General features: G+C 45.4%; 1 protein-coding gene across 1 annotated transcript in view; it reads right to left on the bottom strand.

Moving 5' to 3' along the window:
- Positions 1-20,967, bottom strand: part of RSBN1L (round spermatid basic protein 1 like) — a 53,123-nt gene that overhangs the window by 9,380 nt on the left and 22,776 nt on the right. Inside the window, exons 4-6 of the mRNA XM_083183048.1 lie at positions 15,721-15,858; positions 6,374-6,516; positions 1,703-1,870 (exon numbers count right to left, since the gene is read on the bottom strand). Of these exons, the coding sequence (XP_083039174.1) occupies positions 1,703-1,870; positions 6,374-6,516; positions 15,721-15,858 (449 nt within the window). The remainder of the gene's footprint in view (positions 1-1,702; positions 1,871-6,373; positions 6,517-15,720; positions 15,859-20,967) is intronic.

Raw genomic sequence — 20,967 nt, 5'->3', positions numbered from 1 at the left:
GGGATGATTTTAACATTGTAAGCACCCATTATGGTGCTTATACAATTAATAATCTTATAGGGGGCCCATTTAACATTAAAAACACCCATTAGGGTGCTTATACAACACCCATTAGGGTGCTTATACAATTTTAAATCGTATACCATTGTATATGGTATACGATTTAAAATTGTATAACATCGGCTGCCATCGCGTAACATTGCATCGCATACCATTGTATGGCTTATGGTATGCGATGCGATGGGCGCCGTGCTAGGAAACAAGTACCCTATAACCTCTTAAAAAGCACAACGCTGTTTTATTTGTTTCTGTACAAAAGTTATATAGGACACAAACTGAATTGAAAAGTCAGAAAAACACCATTGTCAGGTAAAAGTATGTGTTTATAATCTGCATTGGGGCAATATTGCTACACTGAAGTCATTTTGTTTATCCCACTGGATACCCAGGGGTAGGTAGTATTTTCCTCTGAGTGCCAGACAATGAACACTGCAAGACAGAAAAGTCTTCAGTATGTCACTACCATTACAATAGATAGGCATGAATGTTAGTGGCCTCCCAGTCCTTTCTTTTGGAAGCAAGTTTGCACAGTTTAGGTTAATGGTTTGCAGTCTGGAGGCATGCTTCAGAATTTATACTAGACAGAGTAGGATTAACGGTGCACATACACGATTTTCACCATACGTGCTTAACCTCCAATTCCAACTAGTTGGCTGGTTGGAATGATAATCTGGCAATGTTTAGTAGCTATGATGATGAACTATTTGGTCCCACACAGTGATAAACACCAGAAAAAAAAGTTATTCCAACTAGTTGGGAACATTTCCCCCAAATAATCATTCAGTTGTAAGGGGAACACTACCCCCAACTAATCAATAAGTAGGTGGACAGTGTCTGCCTACTTTGTCACATTGCGCTCTCCCAAACAGTAGTTGTGCTGTTATTCTGGCACCAGCACCTGCAACCCCTGACCCTTGTATCCTACAACTTGCTGAAAGGATCTCCGCACACCTCTCCATTCTCCTTGTGCCAATTGGGATGCAGAGAAAAGACTGGAGTGCTACCAGAGCTTGACTCAATTTTACTGGAAACATCAGTTTCCCTCTGCCTGATTGTGTCACCAACCATACCCCAACCAACCTTCTAAAAGAGCAGTCAGACCACTTGTTTAACACTTCGCTTTGCTTTTTATAGGACAGACTGGCTGCATAAACTATAAGCTTGTGGCTGGAGTTTACAAATAATAGAAAGGTTTGATAATGACAGGGGAATGGGATGAAAGACAGAATTACAGATGTAACCACGTTCATCGATCCTGGCTACATTGCAGCCGCCCGTATGGTGTGCCTAGTCTCACCAGCAACTCCAGACACTGACTAATATTTTGCTAATGGGGCACGATTGTGACACATACACACTTGCAAGCTGGCTTGTGTGGGCATCGTGGTATTTTGCACCCTTGCATCAACAGAGCCTCAATGGTGATAATGATCTGTATGGTGGCGGTGTTAATTACAGTTAGATTACCCACTGGAAATATTTACAGACTTTTATTCAAAGAATCTGTACTGTGGAGCATGCACAGCTTATGCATTATGTTTATCGGTATCTTGCCCATGCACACATACTACACAGGCTGGCAGATTTTGTGCACAAAACCATAGGCAATTTTAAAAAGGGGTGGTAGTAGCAAGGTACTTACCACTCGCCACAATGCACAGCCTTAAGCACACCAACTGCTGCTGTCGTCTGACGCTCAAAGCCTTGTCCTATGTGATCGGCGTGTGCTCTTGTCCTATCTTCAAATAGCATTTCCCGAGGCTCACTAGCTCGAGGTAGGTACTGCAGATTTTTTATTTCATTGGTAGTTCTGGAAGAAGAAAATACAAATACACTACAGGTTTAAAAGAATAAATAAAATGTACTAGAAACCTTCTATTATCTGTAATATATTAGCTCTACATTAAAGTAAATCTTAATACACAGTAAGGAAGGGAGTAGTTAAACTGGATACACACTATAAGATTTTCTTTCAATCTGACTGGTTGGAATGAATATCCCGTCATTTCTGTGAGCAAATGACAATAGATCGTTTGCTCCAAAACATGAAAAAACAAACAAAAATGGTCTGACAAATTGTTCAAAGCCTTTAGATATAACCAATTTATGCAAATGTTTTTGTCCATTTTCTAGCTTTTGGGAGCAAATAGTTGATTGTAATTACCAGATTTTCATTCCAACCAGCCAGATTGGAAAGGTAGTCTTATAGTGTGTATCCAGATTTAACACTAATTTAACAAGGTTTAACAACTAGACATTAAACATTGCTGCCAACTCAAAAAAGAAATATGCAGACTACATTTACAAAGGTAACTTAGAAACGAGAAGCAAATTGCACAACTAGCCGGCAATAATGACAAATGTGGAACAGTAAATTACAATTATCTGATTATTAACACTTCGCATTTTAAAAAATTCACCCTGCTAAGTCATAACGTAATTGATGCAAGTCATAACACTTGTCACATCCTTACTAAAGACCTGCCATAGCAGAACCACATAAGACGCTACAGAGTGCTTACTGGTTTTCCAAATTGCAAATCTGTATTAAATATGAGAGTTCAAAACTGTTCAGAGTGTATAGTATTGTCAGTTTCTGAAAATCATAGTTCTAGCACCGTTGATGGTGGATGTTTTAAAATATGTTTTAATAACAAACTACTGTAAAGACCTACATATATGATTTTGGAAACTACTTAATAAATTTACTAAGAAGAGTTTTGCTGGGGCTTAGAACTTTCCGCAGATTAAAGGAGAGTTCCAAGTCAAAACTACTATATTTATGGAAAGTCATTTGGCATTATAATCTTAACCTGCCATCGATCCAGCACAGTTTCTAAAACCTGATTACACTTAAAAAAAAATTGAACTGTTAAGAAGTGTAAGAAAAGACAATAAGTGACAAAATGCCCTTGCATTTAATGTGAACATGGCTTAGCTGGGACAAAGTGATGTGCCCATACGGTGTGTAAAATAAATTTTAGGGATGCAACTCCACCACTGTGGTTATAGCAGGTATAAACAACTTCTACCACTTTTACACCGCCGCAAAACCCTGGGTCTTCGGTGGTGTAAATGGGACACGCTGTGTCCCTTTACACCGGACTTCTACCCAGGTCCTGACCTGAGTAGAACACGGCTAGGACCTGGTTAGAGGGCGGTGTAAATGGGTATGCTGGGTCATCCGACCCGGCTCCCATTTACATCAATGGGGGACGTACAACCTGCGGACCGCAGCGTCCGCAGGTTGGACGGGTGGGCACACACAGCCTGCACTGCTGTCTGCTATACTCTGCAGACAGCAGCGGCGGCAGCGGTGAATGGATGCCTGTGTGCGGCATCCATTCACCTCCCTGACGACGTCTGGGGGGGTGCACGGTACTGGGGGCAGCCCAGCAGATTACCTTAGTGCTGGGCTTGCCCCCAGCGCAGCGGTCCGGGTCCCAGTGGCGGCGATCGGCGCTTGGAGATTAGGTCATCTCCAAGTGGCGGCTCAGGATCCACCTGTGCCGGGAGGAGGCGTCGGTGTAAAAGGGACCAAACGCTGGGTCGCAGCCGGCTTGAAGCTGGGTCCAAAACGCCGGGGGCGACCCGGCATTTTGGTATAAAAGGGGAATAAGCAATTCACAGTGCAATGTTTCTGCTTTAAACTGTTTAAATTGTGGTGTGAAGCATTTATATGTTGAATTGTGATGTGAAGAGAATCTCCTGAGAGGGTAGGCAGTAAGAAACCAAGATTGTTCTGCCACATGTGGGAAAACGCATTACTAGGTCCAACAAGGAGGATCTAGATGAACCTGGCTGTATGATCAGAGACAATGGGCTTGATAAAGAGGTGCAAGAAAACTTGATTTTGTGGAACGATATTTTCCATTGCGTATGAGATGCAATGGTTTTGCGACAACTTGCACAGAGCATATGTATGCAAAGTGAGTGGTTAACTCCCACAAACGCTGGCTTCCTGTCAGAGAGGACTAAAATACACTGGGGTCTGACGTTTTCTGGGTGAGTTTAATTGTTGCACTGTGAATTCTTTTGCTACCAGAGGGGGCCAGGAGTCTCTTGTAAGACGTTCAGCCTGATACAATATTGACTTAATCAAAAGGTCAAATGAATGACCTATATAGATCGGATATCCCCACTTATGTGCGTAAGCTGCAGATGTGACACACTGAATGGGGGCATTGGAGTACACCAAATGAGTCAACAGTATATTTGTACCCTTACACTGATTTGGCTGGGTGAATAGGTGGAATAACAAAAAAGCTCAGTTGTGGTTCTATAACACAATTATGGCATACATTGGGCCAGATGTATCAAGCTTCAAATAGAGATAAAGCAGAGTTTGATAAATAACCAGCTGATACCTATCATTTTCCAACCACAGCCTGTAACATGGCAGTTAAGGAGCTGATTGACTGGTGGTTTATCACTTTTTGAAGCTTGATACATCTGACCCAATGTTTCAAATAGGCTCTTAGGGCAGTATTCAATGAGGCTGATTCGCCATGTTCTATGGCGAATGTGTGCTATTTCCATGCTCGAAGGTGAATCGTTTTACTGAAAAAGTGGGTACTTGTGTAGTTTCACGGCGCCACCGCGCTAACAGTCTGTTAGAAACTTGGCAGCTTGCCAGACTCTGTGCGCGTGCCGCTCTAGCTGTTCTCAGTGCTACGTTACCAGCGTAGCGTGTGCGTGTGCCACTGTAGCTGTTCTCAGCGTAGCGTAATGTACACGCTACAATTGAGACACTTTAGCGTCTGAATCCCGAGTCCTTGCATGCCGCTAAGAAGGGGGTTATCTGGATTCAGACGCTAATGCGTCTGAATTTGGTAGGGTGTAGGGGTACATAGGGGTGCACTGTGCAAAATACTCTCAAACCTGTTCACAATGACACTAGTTCACATAACAGCTGTCGACTTTGTTAATTCCACTATCCACACCAACCCGCAGCGTGGAGTTGAGAATAGAAAGTGTGGCGAGCGCAGCGAGGGGACGCGGATACCTGTGAAGCCCACGAGGGGACGCGGATACCTGTGCTCGCCACACTTTCTATTCTCAACTCCACGCCGACGTGGATAGTGGGGGCATGAAAAGGTCAGAGGACGCATACCGCTGCGCTCGCCACGCTTCGGGTTGGCGTGGATAGTGGAATTAACAAGGTCGACAGCTGTTACGTCGACTAGTGTCATTGTGAACAGGTTTAGGAGTGTTTTGCACAGTGCACCCCTATGTACCCCTACACCCTACCAAATTCATACGCATTAGCGTCTGAATCCAGGTACCCCCCTTCTTAGCGGCTTGCAAGGACTTGGGATTCAGACGCTAAAGCGTCTAAATTGTAGCGTGTACATTTCGGACACCCCCTATGTCAGCGGTGCGCAGGACTGCCTATTTCACTGTGGAACTACAAGTACCACAGTGACCTGTCAGCGCTGGGCAGCTGCTGCCCGGCGCTACGCTGATAACGTAGCTTTACATATGGGAAGCAGCCACGCTGAGAACAGCTAGAGCGGCACGCGCAGTTAAACAGAGCGTCTGGCAAGCTGCCAAGTTTCTAAGACAGACTGTGCGCGCGGTGGCGCCGTGAAACTACACAAGCACCAAAAAGTGAATCACCCTATTCAACGTGCAATATTTGCCGATCGCGAACAGTGAATGATGGACAATTCGTCGTCTGATAGTCACCGCAATTTGCTGTGGTTTTTCAATGTGATTCACCGTGAGTATTTAATGATCAGATGGCGAATTGCTTTCTAAGTGATTTTCACTGTGTGTCACCGTGTAGCAATCGCCATCATTTTATGGTGAACAGGAATGTGAACTTTTAATATAAAAAGGTTTTTTTTAAATTTGGTGTAAAAAAAAAAAATAAAAAAAATCAGGAATTTTATTATGTGAAGCGGCACGCTATTTTTAATCATGTGCTTACAGCACATGAATATATTGAATTAAAAAAAATATATATATATTTTTTTTTACACATAGCAGCCAGCAGGGGGCCGGGAGCCGCTCATTAGATATTCATATATTCACTGCTCTCGATCATTACATATGCACGATCGGGAGCAATGCAAGCCGCGCAGGCAGGGAAGCTTCCATCTCCCTGCTGCGTCCGCTGTAGGGGTTAAGAATCCTATGAAAAAAAAAAGATAAAACTGAGGCGTACTACTATGGTAAGAGGAGTACTTTTAAGAATTTAGCATCCATCATCAAATACCCAAAAACCTTTTTTGTTAAGGATTTATGCCTACAACTGCCATGGTGCTCTTTACACAGATCACCAGGACTAAGCTAAGATTTATATATATACCTTTTTCTTTTAAAAGGAGACTTTGGCATATCAGCCACAGGGATCATCTGTTCTCCAGGACGCACCCACATGATGGGACCATCATCACTTTCTTTCCGGCTCTTCAGCTGAAGGCTTGATTGAGTCCCCCAAGGCAATGTGCACTGTCATTCAAGTGAGATTTTGAAACAATCAGTTTGCACACATTCACTGTTAAACAAGCATTATAAAAAGATATTGTAGGAGGCATACATTTTGCCAGTCACATTTATACTGTGGTGGCATTCTGTGAATGTACTGCAATAAATACAAAGTAGTGACAACAAAACAAATGACAAGTACAGGAAAAGACTACCTCGCATGCACAAGATTCAAACTCATGAGTTGACTCACTGACTTCAATGGGGATGGGATTCAAATGTAGCAACTGCAGCTAAATCTCCTGCACTCCCAACAAACCTGTTTAATTGCTGCTCCTGTTTGGCATGACCAAGCTTAAATGTGTGAGAAGTAAAGTTTTATTGCCCAAACATTTTTTCATAGTTTGGCTTCTGTACATGGATAAAACCCAAGACTAATTAGCGCTATAAAATATCAGTTGACTATCAACCATGTAGTCTCCTGCCTTGAAGATGGGATATCGGAAGCAATATAGCAATTGAATTTCAACCGATGTGTCAGTAAGGGAGGCATTGAATATTTGAAATCTGAAAAAGCACCCATAACACCAACGTTTGGATGATCTAAAGTAAAAAACTACACAGACCATTTTATATGGACCAAATTACCAATACTGAAATTGATGTGTGACAGCAAAATATTTTGACTCTGTAACGGTCTTTAATTAGAGATTAAAATCAATTTTCTGTACAACTTATGACTGATCTCTGTATAATAAAAACACATGTAAAAAATAATCTCTATATTTTTTTTTCTGCCCAGTTTAAAAAAAAATATCCTGGTGCTGGTGTAAACCAACTTAAACAACAAAGAAAGTTCTATCCAATAACAATGATTTTTCCATTGGAGATTCATTTTGGTTATTCTTATGTCACGATAGATCTAGATTTATTTACCCAAATCCTTGATAACATTTCAAACTGAAAGAAGAGTTAAACAGGATTCTGTATATGACAATGTCCTTCCATTGGTAAGCAGTCTATTATTGCCGAATTTTCATTGAAAGGGTTCTCCAGATCACTTTATATTTATAAATGCATGTCCCCTGTTACGTTTGATCAAACTCTTTGCTTCTTTTGACTATTCTGTTGTAGTTTTAGCCACACAGTACTGTAACACAAATAGATTTTTGTTGGAGAAGGATACACCTCTGCAGTGCTATGTACATTGGATACAATAGGATCCAGAAAGCCGTATTGGTTTCCAGGGTAAACATACATAACCATCTCCACCTGAGGAAAAAAATACTGTACATGGCTTAAAAGTACCAATGGAAACCAGAAAGATAAACCAATATGGTTGGTAAAATCTGCATGAGTATCTTGGAAAACCATTCGCAATTTTGATAACTAACAAATAAGGGGGAAAAAATGGTATGGGGCAGATAAATACACAAGAGACACCCCAAATCAGTAAGGCTTTGTGCTCCCGATGTGTGCTGTACACATTCCGGAGAACTATGGAACGCTAACACTGTGCACACCTCAATAGAGGTATACGGGTGATGTCTATGGCAGCAGGGCACTGATAAAACAGCCAAGGCACTGGCATCTTGCAGACAATACTAATCCAACTGTTTTAGTATAATGTATAAACTATTCCCACTTCATGGCACAAAGCACAAAAACGATCAAAAAACACTGTATGCATAACCAGGTACCCTGCTAAGAAGTCTCTACTTTCCACGTCACTGCACCCTGCTGAAAGATCATCCAGCAGTGCACACCATGGTTTTACAATCTCTAATTCCTAATCCTTGTCAGTGAAATGTGCCCCACCTACTGACCATCTCTCCATATGTAAAATTAACTATTTAACTATTGCATTCAAATTTCTCAATGAAAATTCAAAAATCAGATAACCACAATACTAAAGCGGTCCTGGATGGTTATTAAAAACAATAAACTTCCTCCCTTCTCATATCGAAGGCCTAATTCAGCAAATTAGCAAATTGAGTGATCATCTAATGACAGCGCATGAATAACATATACATCATGCATGCGTGAAGGGAAATTGCGACTGACAATGTATATGGATCATAAACGCAATGTGGCCGGAGCTTGGCTGATGGGAAGCAGCCATTTAGCGGTGGAAACCTGTAGTTTTTCTTCTCTGTCTTACAACATGAATGATTAGCGCTGTGAGGGTTAATGTTAATTGTGTGAGGGATAGGAAGATCAAAGCAAATTGAACAAGGGAAGAGAAAAGTTTAAACAAAAAAAATTATGGCACCTGTAAGAAAAATTGTAGCGATTTTGCATTGTGGAGCATATGCTACACTTTCCCTACCTCTCAGACATTCACAGACAGTTTGGAATATCTATCAACTTGCGGCATGGAAAGTCATTGGCAGATGTCACGCAGCTTTTTCTTAGTGGGCACGGCCGGCAGCTGGGAGTGTAGTTAATGGGAGCATGAAAAAAAAGTTGAAAGCACTTCCACGGGTTTTCAAAAGCGGCAAATAAATGCATTTCGTGCACTCAGAGCATGGATTAAAATTTTTTTTTTTTAAAAAGGAGGGGGAGCCGCATCCTGACTCCCCTGCTAAAACATCCCACACAGCCTCCAATAACGGGGTAGAGAAAGTGTAGCGTATACTTTACATTCCACGGACTTTCCAAAATGGTAAGAGCTACAAAAACATTAGAGGGTCCCAAACGTATGTGAACTACAGCACCCATGAGTATCAGAATTTTATATGGCACCCCTAGGGCAAAAGTGTCTTATTGATAAATTCAGGGAAAAAAAAATGTTAAATTAAATTGTGTTTAAATCTCATCATTGGTGTAAGTTATGTGGTAATGGACAGGATTCACTTCTTAATGTCCACAATTGTCTATTACATTGTCCAGAAATAATTTTTCATGGGCATGGACCACCAGTCCAGGGCATCACTGCAACCACCCCTGGGTGCCACGACACACAGTTTGGGAACCACTGGTTTAATTTTTTTTTCTCCTTCTCACAGGTGCTATAAAAAAGGGGATTTTTGTAAGAACTGACCATTCGAACCCCTTTCTCTGAGTCCAGTCCGGTGACACAGTTAACCTTGGGATGTAGGAGGGTCCGCAGGAGCCAAGGCACCTATAGCTGAAGCTTTTCCTCTGGCTGCAGGCTCCTCCCCTTCTGCATCCCCAGCATGCCCCAGTTCAATCTTAAAAAGCATACTAGGATACACAACTCAGTACAATGCCCAACATCTTATATGCACAATCATCTTACCATAACATGACACACATGCACGGCATGACTTACTGAAGTAGGGGAGGGATCACTGTGTCACCGGACTGGACTCAGAGAAAGGGGTTTATACGGTAATTTCTGACAAAAATCCCCTTTTCTTTCGTCTAGTCCGGTGACACAGCTAACCTTGGGACGTTCACGAGCCGGTAAATGGGAGGGTACGCTCAGACTGCAAGTTCTCATCACTGCCCATCCAAATGAAGCGTCCTCAGATGCGAACTCATGGAACCTGTAAAATTTGGTAAAGGTGTGAACAGAGGACCAAGTGGCAGCCCTGCACAACTGCTCCGCTGTAGCCCCATGAAGTACAGCCCAAGAGGAAGCTACTGACCTGGTGGTATGTGCATTAATCCGAGAAGGAACAGGTCTACCCACCTTGGTATAAGCAAAGGCAATTACTGACCTAAGCCACCTGGCAATGGTCTGCTTAGACGCAGGCCAACCTCTCTTATGCACATCATAAAGAACCAACAAATGATCTGTTTTGCGGAACTCCTTTACCCTGTCCACGTAAATTTGCAAGGCGCGAACTACGTCCAACTTTCTCAATTTGTCCCTATTGTTAGCCCCTTCAGAAGGGGAAAATACCGGGAGCACAATCCCCTGGTTCAAATTAAATGAGGAAACCACTTTTGGTAAAAAAAACTTACGTACTGTTCGAAGCACAGCCTTATCCTCGTGAAAAACGAAATGCGGAGATTTACAGGACAACACTCCTAACTCTGAAAAACGCCTTGCCGAAGCAATGGCTAACAAAAACTCCAATTTCCAAGACACAAAGTTAAGGTCCAAAAGGAGGACTCTGAACTACAGACAGAACTAAAGATAAGTCCCATGGTGCCACCGGTTGTCTTTACGGTGGTTTAGACTGGTAACACCCTGTAAAAAGGTCTAAACCTCAGGCAGAAAAGCCATCCTTTTCTGGAAAAAAAAAATAGATAAGGCGGACAGCTGTACTTTTAAAGACTGTAAACTCAGTCCCGATGAAAAGACATCCCGTAAGAACTCCAATAACCGGGATACCTTGAATCTGGAGGTGTGTACTTTCTGGCGCTCACACCACCTGATGTAAATCTTTCAAACTCTGTGATAATTTGCAGCCGAGACTGGCTTACGAGCCCGTAGCATAGTCTTAATCACTGCATCAGAGATCTTTCTTTAATAAGGCGGTCTCAAAAGCCAAGCTGTCAAACTGAGCAGAGCAAGGTCCTGGTGAAGAAACGGTCCCTGTCTTAACAGGTCTTGATGAAGAGGCAGAGGCCAAGACTCCACTGATAACCTCAGAATGTCAGAGAACCACGACCTCTTGGGCCAGTTCGGTGCTATCATAATGGTTTGCACCTGATGAGACCTCACACTCTTCAACACCCTCGTATCATTGGGAACGGAGGGAAGACAGAAGACAGAACCGGAACATTGTTTTCTGCCCAGGCAAGTATCCGTGAGACTTCCTGCTGCGAGTCCCACCCTGATAATTCAGGTAGGCCACAGCCGTGGCATTGTCCGACTGCACTTGGATAGGAAGGCTTTCAAACTCTCCTTGGCCTGTTGAAGAGACATCCAAACTGCACAAAGCTCCAATATATTTAACTGATGGTGAAGGGCAACTGCCCCCCAATCCCTGAGACTGGCGTCAGTCGTTATCACCACCCAGTCCCAAGAGCGAAGCGACCACTCTAGCTGCAACGTCTCTATGTCCGTCCACCAAAGTAAAGACTCCTTTGTCTCTTAAGAGAGAGCAGCAAACTTTCCTGTTTCATGGTCTTTGAGTTTCCCGACCAGCAAGACAGAATGTTCCACTGCAAACTTCTGTAATGATACCTGGCAAATTGGAGCGTCTCGAAAGTCGCCACCATCTTGCCCAGAAGCCTAACCCCTTGCCAAACTGTAGGTCTGTGAGCCTGCAGTAACAATAGGACTAGCTGACGGATGAGTAAATGGGTGTCCAGTATCACCCCCAGAAAAAGTAATTTCTGAGATGGGATTAAATGGGATTTGGACCTGTTCAAAACCCATCCCATGTCCTGCAAAAACGGTGTTGCTATGGACAGGTTTATCAACAACTTGATCTCTGACTTAGCTTTGAATAGCAGGTCGTCTAAGTAAGGGATGATTATTATCCCCCAGAGTCTCAGTGACGCAGCCATAACTGCCATCACCTTTGTAAATACCCTTGGCGCTGTGGCCAGACCAAAGGGTAGGGCCTGGAAATGCAAATGGGTCTCCCCTATTGCGAAGCGAAGAAGAGACTGATGTTGCCTGCATATCGGTATATGCAGATATGCATCCTGGATGTCCACTCATGCTAAAAATTCCCCTGGCTCTATGCTGCCAAGCACTGAGCGGAGAGACTCCATTCGGAAATGATCCACCCATAGGTGTAGATTTAGTATGGGTCTGACTGACCCGTCTGGTTTGGGTACCAAAAAGAGTATTGAATAAAAACCCTTCTTGTGTTCCTCCTGAGTAACCGGGACCACAACGCCCTTCTCCCTGAGAGACGAGGCCGCTTCCAGAAGAACCGTGCGTGCCCTGGCCTCTCGAGGCAAAGGGGTTGGCAGAAACCTCTTTTGGGGATTTCCCCTGAAATTAATCCGATAACCTGTAGACACTATGGACAGAACCCACTGGTCGGTTGATGGAAGGTTCCATCTGTGCCGATACTGCAGTAGGCGACCCCCCCACTCTGATCCCAGAACAGGGAGCCTGTACCCAGTCATGCTGAGGACTTATCCTCCCCTTTTGACACTTGCTTCTTATTGAAGGCCCCAAACCTGGATTTGGCAGCCTTACCTCTACCTGCCGGGAATCTACCTCTTCTGTCCTCTACTGGAAGCTCCGCCACGAAAGGAAGAGCGAAAAGTAGGTTTAAACGCCCCAAACTTAGAACCTGAGGCCTTAGTGGTGGCAGACAAGAAGGTACTTTTACCCCCAGTGGCCCGTTTAATAATGGCTTCTAGTTCAGAGCCAAAAAGCAACTACCCTTTAAACTCCAAAGTTTCCAGGGCTTTCTTAGATTCAATGTTAGCATCCCAGGCCTTCAGCCAGAGGGCTAGCCTTGCTGACACAGAAGTAGTGGAATCCTTAGATGACATCTTGGCACCTTCCTCCCCAGCCTCAGTGATGTACTCTGCAGCACACCTAAGTTTGTCTGTCAGGAGATATGCCTCCGAATCAGGGCGCAGTTGATCAGCTAAAGCCTCAGCCCATTTAATCATAGCCTTCCCTACCCAAGTTGAGGCAATAATAGGGCGGCTGGTGAAAATCCCACTTCCTCAAAAACAGCTTTCAGGCATCCTTCCACTTTCTTATCCACCGGACCCATAAAGGCTGCACCACCTTGGACTGGTAATGTTGTGGCCTTGGATAGTCTAGCAACCGGTGCATCCACCAACGGGACTTTCTCCCACAATTGAATATGTTCCTCGGGCATGGGATACATATTCGCATACCTCTTGGACATGGAAACTTTCTCGTCAGGGACTTTCCAAGCCTCTCCTAACAATGAGACCATACCAGGGTCTGAAGGGAAAGTAACAGCTTCTCTGCGCATTCTTTTAAAAATGCACTGAGCCTGAATTTCATCTTCCTCTGACAAATCCAAAGCCTGTCTAACAGCCAGGATAAGATCCTCAATTCCCAGGACAGAAGCCTCAGCCTCTTCCCTAAGGTCACCAGACAAATCGTCTGCACACACTCCATCATCGTCTGAATCAACCAATAGCACAGGCGTTGTAACTGAAGGCTGCCTAAAGGATTTTGGACTATATGGGGCTTTAGCAAACTTTTTCATGAGTGCATTCATTTTAAGCACCCCTTGTGCAGTGTCCTGCATGGCCTTCAACAACATGGGGTCCCCTTGCGCGGGAGCAATGGACCCTTGAGAGGAAAAACTGGGGCCAGGAAACCTGATTAAACTGTCCCTCTGTCTATTAAGTGCCTCAATCAGGGCATTCATAGACCTCCCCAAGGCTGCAGCCCACGCTGGTTCTTGCTCAGCCCCCCACGGGCCTGTGAGGTGCCCGGCACAGACTTACAAGCAGGACAAGGTACCCCTTGGGCCATCTGTTCACATGAAATTTCTACCCCACAAAATCTGCAGTTAAAAGACATGTCCTGCACCCCCCCCCCCCCCCCCCTCCGCCCTACAGCAACAGCCTCGTCACCCGTGTCAGTCATGTTTAACTCACGGTGCAAAATGTCAGGCAACGTACAAAGCAGTATATCCTGTTGTACTTAGCTGTCTTCAGCGTTCAGCAGGGGGTAGCGCTTCCAGTAGACTCCAACTTAATGTGCAGCAATTGATCAGCCAGCTTCCCTCACTCTGGAGAAAGAAAATGGCGCCCACACAGAAGTGGGAAGGGACCAAGTCCCTGCTTCAGTGGGTTGGGAAGCCTGAATTGGCCCCCAAACCCCCTTCAGCCGCTCCCTCAAGCAAGTCTCCTCACCTCCTCGTGCCTCCCCCTGTCGGGATCACATGGAGTCGTCCAGCGACGCCAGACACCTGTAACAGCTTTCACCTCCCCGGAGGGATTTCAGGCTGTAAGCCCTTCCAAGATGGTGGCCACCATTGCGGGAGGTCCTTCCCCCACGGTCCCCTTCTGCAAGGAGTTGTATCCAACCGCTCCCAGGGCCCAGGCAAACCCCAGCAAGCGATGTGCAGCAGGTTCAGACAGACACCCCTGCACACAGTGCGCTGACAGGACGCACTTCAGTCAGCCTCTGCTGCGCTCTCAGCGTGTTATGCTTGTAATAGAAGCAACACACCTGCACTAACACTATTGTTAATAAAATAATAAAATCCTAACTAACTAGTGTAAAAATCTGAATAAAAAGGCCGGCTGCAGTAGCAGCTTATTAGCCAAGCACCCACTCCTGTGGGCACCTAAAATGAACTGGAGCATGCTGGGGGTGCAGCCAGAGGCAAAGCTTCAGCTATAGGTGCCTTGGCTCCTGCGGACCCTCCTACATCCCGAGGTTAGCTGCGTCACCGGACTGGACGAAAGAGAAAAATCTTTTTTTTTTTTTTACTTTTCTTTCCTTATTCTTGACTTTGCTTTGCTTTAATCATCCTATCCCTCACACCATTAACTAATATTAACCCTCACAGCGCATATTATTCACGTCCCAATTAACTATACCATATTGAACTGCTCATTATTTCGAACCATTCCATTTTTGGGGGGGGGGGGGGGGGGTATGTGGCGTCAGCACCGACTACTTCCAGCCTGTTTCAACTGCAGATTAGCGAAAGTCTCAGACCTAAATCACATTTGCACAGACGGCAAAGTTTCTTCGATGTTTCAGGATTTGCAAATGGATAGCAATTAGCGTTTTATCAACAATTCTCTCGCAATTTTGCAAGGGGCATTTTTTCTATCTAGAAGGCAGCTTTCTCCTCGCAGTCCACTACAAATTCTTCTATTATTGATCCATTCTGAATGAAGGTGGCAATACACACGCAGATTTATCTTCAGATCTGGCTGGTTGGAACAAAAACATGGTTATGAATGAGAGCAAATGACAGTTGACCATTTGCTTGTAAAATGCTGGAAAACTGATAAACTGTCACTCATCCATAACCAGGTTTTTGTTCCAACCAGAAAGATCTGAAGATAAATCTTACTAGTGTATGGGCACCTTAAGTCTCATAATCCTAATGTCAAATGTTTTTTTTTCTACTAGAAAATGCTTCTTTAATGCACTAAAACAGACTTCATTCATGTGTGTTACTTTTGCAATTATATAGTATACATTAAACATACAATCTATTTGCCAAAATCTAGCAAACATTTAAATGCAGAATGTAAAGCTTAAAATAGTGGCATGAACAGAAATATTGACTAGTGTTCTATTTTAATGCACTTTTCCTAAACAGGAGAGGAGAGATGTGAACAAGATCTTAGAACTTAAACATGAAAATGTTTAACAAAATCAGTTTTTACCTTCAGGAAAGGGGAGTCTTCTAACATGTCCAAGAATTCTGGGAAATAATCCCCCACTTCCTCATCAACTGCTCCAACCAGGCTGATTTGCCTCATTGCACCAGCTCTATATGTACCATGAGAATACGTCCTCTTTACCTACAGAAAACACAGTGCACATGCTTAGGGTGTCAATCATATATATCGCATTAAAAAAAAGGGTACTCTTTACCTAGAAGGGCGCCAGCGATTGAAATCGCGGGCATCGGGGGTAAAAAATCGCGGCCATCGCGGGCAAATCGCGGGTACATTAAAATCGGGTACCCGCGATGACCGCGATTTTCCCATAGGGATCAATGTTAAAAACGGTGATTGACCGCGATTTTAATGTTAAATGCCTCAATGCCCGCGATTTTGCCATAGGAATCAATTTTAAATGGGCCACAGAGCCCTAATAGTCACCGTGAACTCTGAAATGGCCCCCACAATTGTTAACGCCACCCCACGATCAACGTCAACCCGAAGCGTGGCGAGCGCAGCGAGCCCGCGAGGGGCGGCGGTACGCGTCCTCCGACCTTTTCATGCCCTACTATCCACGTCGGCGTGGAGAATAGAATAGTGTGGCGAGCGCAGCGAGCCACCGAGCCCGAAGCGTGGCGAGCGCAGCGAGCCCCGTGGATACCTTCACAGGTAAACGCGTCCCCTCGCGGGCTTCACAGGTGTCCGCTTTTCGCCACGGACACCTGTGAAGCCCGCGAGGGGACGCGTATAACTGAAGGTATCCGCGTCCGCTCGCCACGCTTCGGGCCTCGGTGGCTCGCCACACTATTCTATTCTCAACTCCACGCCGACGTGGATAGTAGGGCATGAAAAGGTCGGAGGACGCGTACCGCTGCGCTCGCCACGCTTCGGGTTGACGTTGATCGTGGGGTGGCGTTAACAATTGTGGGGGCCATTTCAGAGTTCACGGTGACTATTAGGGCTCTGTGGCCCATTTAACATTGTTTCCTATGTAAAAATCGCGGGCATTGAGGCATTGAACACTAAAATTGGGTCCAATCTGATTTTTAACATTGGTCCCTATGGGAAATCGCGGCCATCGCGTCGCACCCGATTTTTAGTGCATTCGATGGTCGCGATGTTCGCGATGGGCGCCCTTCTAGGTAAAGAGTACCAAAAAAAGTTATTTTAATTGGCCTGGGAAGAACATCTGTTCACATTTGTTAAAAAAACTGTCATCCAAAATGACAATGAGCACTTACAGAGGGATCATCAAAACACTGCGCAGCTGGCAAACTCATTTTTAAAAATATGGGGGGGGGGGGGGTGTTTTGGGGATTTTAATTGTTATTGTTTACTATTCATCTATATAAAATAAAAAAGGGGCTTTTATTGCCATATTTTGCCTGATCAGGCAATTTAACCATAGCCCCCTTTTTAAAAAAAGATTCAAACGAGATTTTGTGTTAAGCTATATGGATTGCAGTTAAATTCCTGAATCCATGTGTTTTTGCGATCACGAGAAAAATTGCCTAGATCAGGGATTTTTTCTTCTTCTTCTTCTTCTTCTTCTGCTGCCTCCATGCAGGTGAACTAGAATCACCAATACTGCTAGCTATCGGACTCTCATATTGTATAAATTGGCCAGCGCACACAAACTATTACCCCCTCCCATGCGTTGTCCAAAGTAACTTCTGATCTGCTTGCATTATACTGTCAGGGGCACAATGATCCTGATTGTGGAAGCTGAATGATATATCGCACAACATAATTTAGTGTGTATGCCCTACTGATGTATCTTTTAGTCATCTAGTGCGTGACCAGCTTAAATCTTTTAACCATAGCACATGGTCTATATTTTCTAATTACAAATAATGGCTAAAGTGGTCTTCAACGCGGTCCATGCAGTTTTATCAAGGGTATGTCTTTCACAGTATAACCAGCCTTTTAAAATGTAATCAACTGCCTTACCTGAGCGGTGTATTTGAATTGAATGTATTTCAGTGTTTAAAGTGGAAATGTTAGAATATGACAATAAAAAGATTCTTGGCAAGATTTGCAAGCTTAAAAGTTTTTGATAAAATGATGGCGGAATAATTTCATGTTTTCATTCACACACATGCAGTAGTAAGGATAAACCCTAAAACAAATGCTGTTACTGTTCATATAGGAGATAGAGAACAATTTAAAAATATTATCTCTATTGAACGAAAAGTTCTATAAACAGAGTTTACACACAAGTCTACCTAGATGACAGAATTTTGCTAAGGTAGATTGGCAATTAGCAGCATGCAGCAGGGATCTTCCAAGGAGAAGGTTATAAACATAAATAAGAGGAATTTGGTACCTACCGGTAATTCCGTTTCTCTGAATCCGCAGGGGACACTGGCGTTCACGCTGGGTAATAGAGGTGGATGGCTGGGAACTGGCACACTGTAACTTTAAACAGCTGGCTCCTCCCCTCTAGTACCCACAATCCCCAGTTAGGAAAATTGGAACGAGAGGAAGGACACCAGACTACTACTGACAAATAACCACATATTTACAACATATATGCATATATACAGACAACAACAACTGTACACACATGACAACAATGACCGGCAGGCGACCAGAGTAGGGAGGGAGGCCAGTGTCCCCTGCGGATTCAGAGAAACGGAATTACCGGTAGGTACCAAATTCCTCTTTTCTCTATCATCCGGCAGGGGACACTGGCGTTCACGCTGGGGAGGTTCCAAAGATTCCCCCTTGGGCGGGAGAACTCGGAGGAGCCTGCAAGACCAATCGACCAAAATCCGCCGCTGACGAGGCGAACGTGTCGAATCTATAGAACCTAATGAAGGTGTGAGAGGACGACCAAGTAGCCGCTCTACATAACTGAACTGAAGACGCGCCTCGTCGCGCCGCCCACGACGTGCCCACCGACCGGGTGGAGTGAGCTGTGATAGAGGAAGGCGGAGCCCTACCTTCAGCCAAATAGGCCTGCCTAATAGTGAGCTTGATCCAGCGAGCTATGGTCTGCTTAGAGGCCGGCCAACCCCGTTTAAGGGCGTCATACAGGACAAATAGGCCGTCTGATTTCCTCAAGGACGCAGTTCTGGACACATAAACTCGCAAAGCTCGGACCACATCCAGGGAGACCGATTGCGGGTCTGAGTCCGTAAAGGCAGGGATGACAATCGGTTGATTCACATGAAAAGAAGTAACCACTTTAGGCAGGAAGGAGGCCCTCGTACGAAGCTCCGCCCTGTCCGAATGAAAAACAAGAAAAGGTGCCCGGCAAGACAGAGCACCCAACTCTGAGACTCTCCTTGCCGAAGCCAGAGCCAACAGCGTAACTGTCTTCCATGTCAGGAATTTTAAATCTACCTGCTCCAAGGGTTCAAAAGTATCGGACTGCAGGAAGCGCAAAACCAAAGGCAGATCCCACGGCGGCGTAGGAGGAACGAAGGGGGGCTGGACTCTGGCCACCCCTTGCAAAAACGTCTTGATTTCTGGCAGCGAAGCCAACTTCTTCTGAAACAGAATGGACAGTGAAGAAACCTGGACCTTCAGGGAAGCTAGACGAAGCCCTGAATCCAACCCCGACTGCAGAAAACGAAGAAGCCTAGGCAGATGGAAACTCCTGAACGGGTAACCCCGAGCGGAACACCAAGTGGAATATGCTCGCCATATCCGGTGGTAATGTCTTGCGGAAACTGGTTTACGGGCCGCCAACATCGTGGGGATTACTGAGGCCGGTATCCCCTTCTTCCTTAAGATGTCTTCTTCAATAGCCACGCCGTTAAACGGAGTGGCTTCAGTGCCGGGTGCAGAAATGGTCCCTGCTGTAGGAGATCCGGCCTGTCCGGGAGTGTCCAAGGCTGGTCTATGAGCAGGGACTGAATCTCGGCAAACCAAGTGCGTCTGGGCCAGAATGGAGCTATCAACACGGCTCGGACCCCCTCTCTTCTTATCTTTTTGAGAATCCTTCCTAGAAGAGGAATCGGAGGAAATAGGTAGACGAAGTGGAAGGGCCACCGAACCTCCAGAGCGTCCACTGCCCAAGCTGCGGCGTCCCTTGTTCGTGATACGTAACGGGGAAGCTGATGGTTCTGCCTGGAGGCCATGAGGTCTACCTGAGGCAGACCCCATCTCCTGACTAGCTCCTGAAACACATCGGGATGCAGAGACCATTCCCCCGGATGGAACTTCTGCCTGCTCAGAAAGTCGGCCTCCCAATTGTCGACTCCTGGCAGGTATACTGCCGACAGAATGACTTCGTGTCTCTCCGCCCAGTGTAGGATCCTTGCGGCCTCCTTCATGGCGCCCCTGCTCTTGGTGCCTCCTTGTCTGTTGAGGTACGCGACAGCCGTCGCGTTGTCCGACTGGACCTTGACAGTCTTCCCCCGAACCATGTCTGGAACGGCCAGTAGAGCATTGAGAATTGCCCTGAGCTCCAGGACGTTTATGGGCAGACTTGCTTCCCACTGACTCCAGAGACCCTGTAGACGACGATCTAGAATGACCGCGCCCCAACCTGTGAGACTGGCGTCTGTTGTCAGAACTATCCAATCCCATATGGCGAACCGTCGGCCCTGAGTCAAATTCTGTCTGTGTAGCCACCACAGCAGTGACGACCTTGCTCGACTGGATAGCTGTACCCTCCGGTGGATGAACAGGTGAGAGCCTGACCATTGACGAAGCAAATCCAACTGAAGGGTTCGAGAGTGGAGCCTCCCGAACTGAAGCGCCGGGAAAGCTGCCACCATCTTTCCTATCAGTCGAATGCAAAGCAGGATCTGAACTCTCTTGTGGAGTAGAATCTGACGCACCAACAACCGGATGGAGTTGATCTTGTCCTCTGGCAGGAATATTCTCTGTGCGCTGGTATCCAGCAACAGGCCCAGGAATTGCAGGCGCTGGGACGGTACCAGCGAGGACTTTGGATAATTCATTATCCACCCGTGCTGCGTCAGGAACAGAATCGTTCTGTGAGCATGCTCCTGCAGAATCGAAGGGGATGATGCTTTTATCAGGAGATCGTCCAAGTACGGCACGATATTGATGCCCTGAAGCCTCAGACAAGCTAGCAGGACTGACAACAGCTTCGTAAAAACGCGAGGGGCTGAGGACAGCCCGAACGGAAGAGCTCGGAATTGGAAATGCTCCTGTCCAACAGCGAACCTGAGAAAAGATTGATGGTGGATCCATATAGGGACGTGGAGGTACGCATCCTTTATGTCTAAAGAAAGCAAGAACTCCTGGGGCTCCAGAGAGGCTATGACA

This window comes from Crinia signifera, chromosome 4 (assembly GCF_055691185.1).
Source record: "Crinia signifera chromosome 4, ASM5569118v1, whole genome shotgun sequence".
In the NCBI taxonomy this organism is placed as follows: domain Eukaryota; kingdom Metazoa; phylum Chordata; class Amphibia; order Anura; family Myobatrachidae; genus Crinia; species Crinia signifera.
This window is presented reverse-complemented; position numbering and strand designations above follow the sequence as displayed.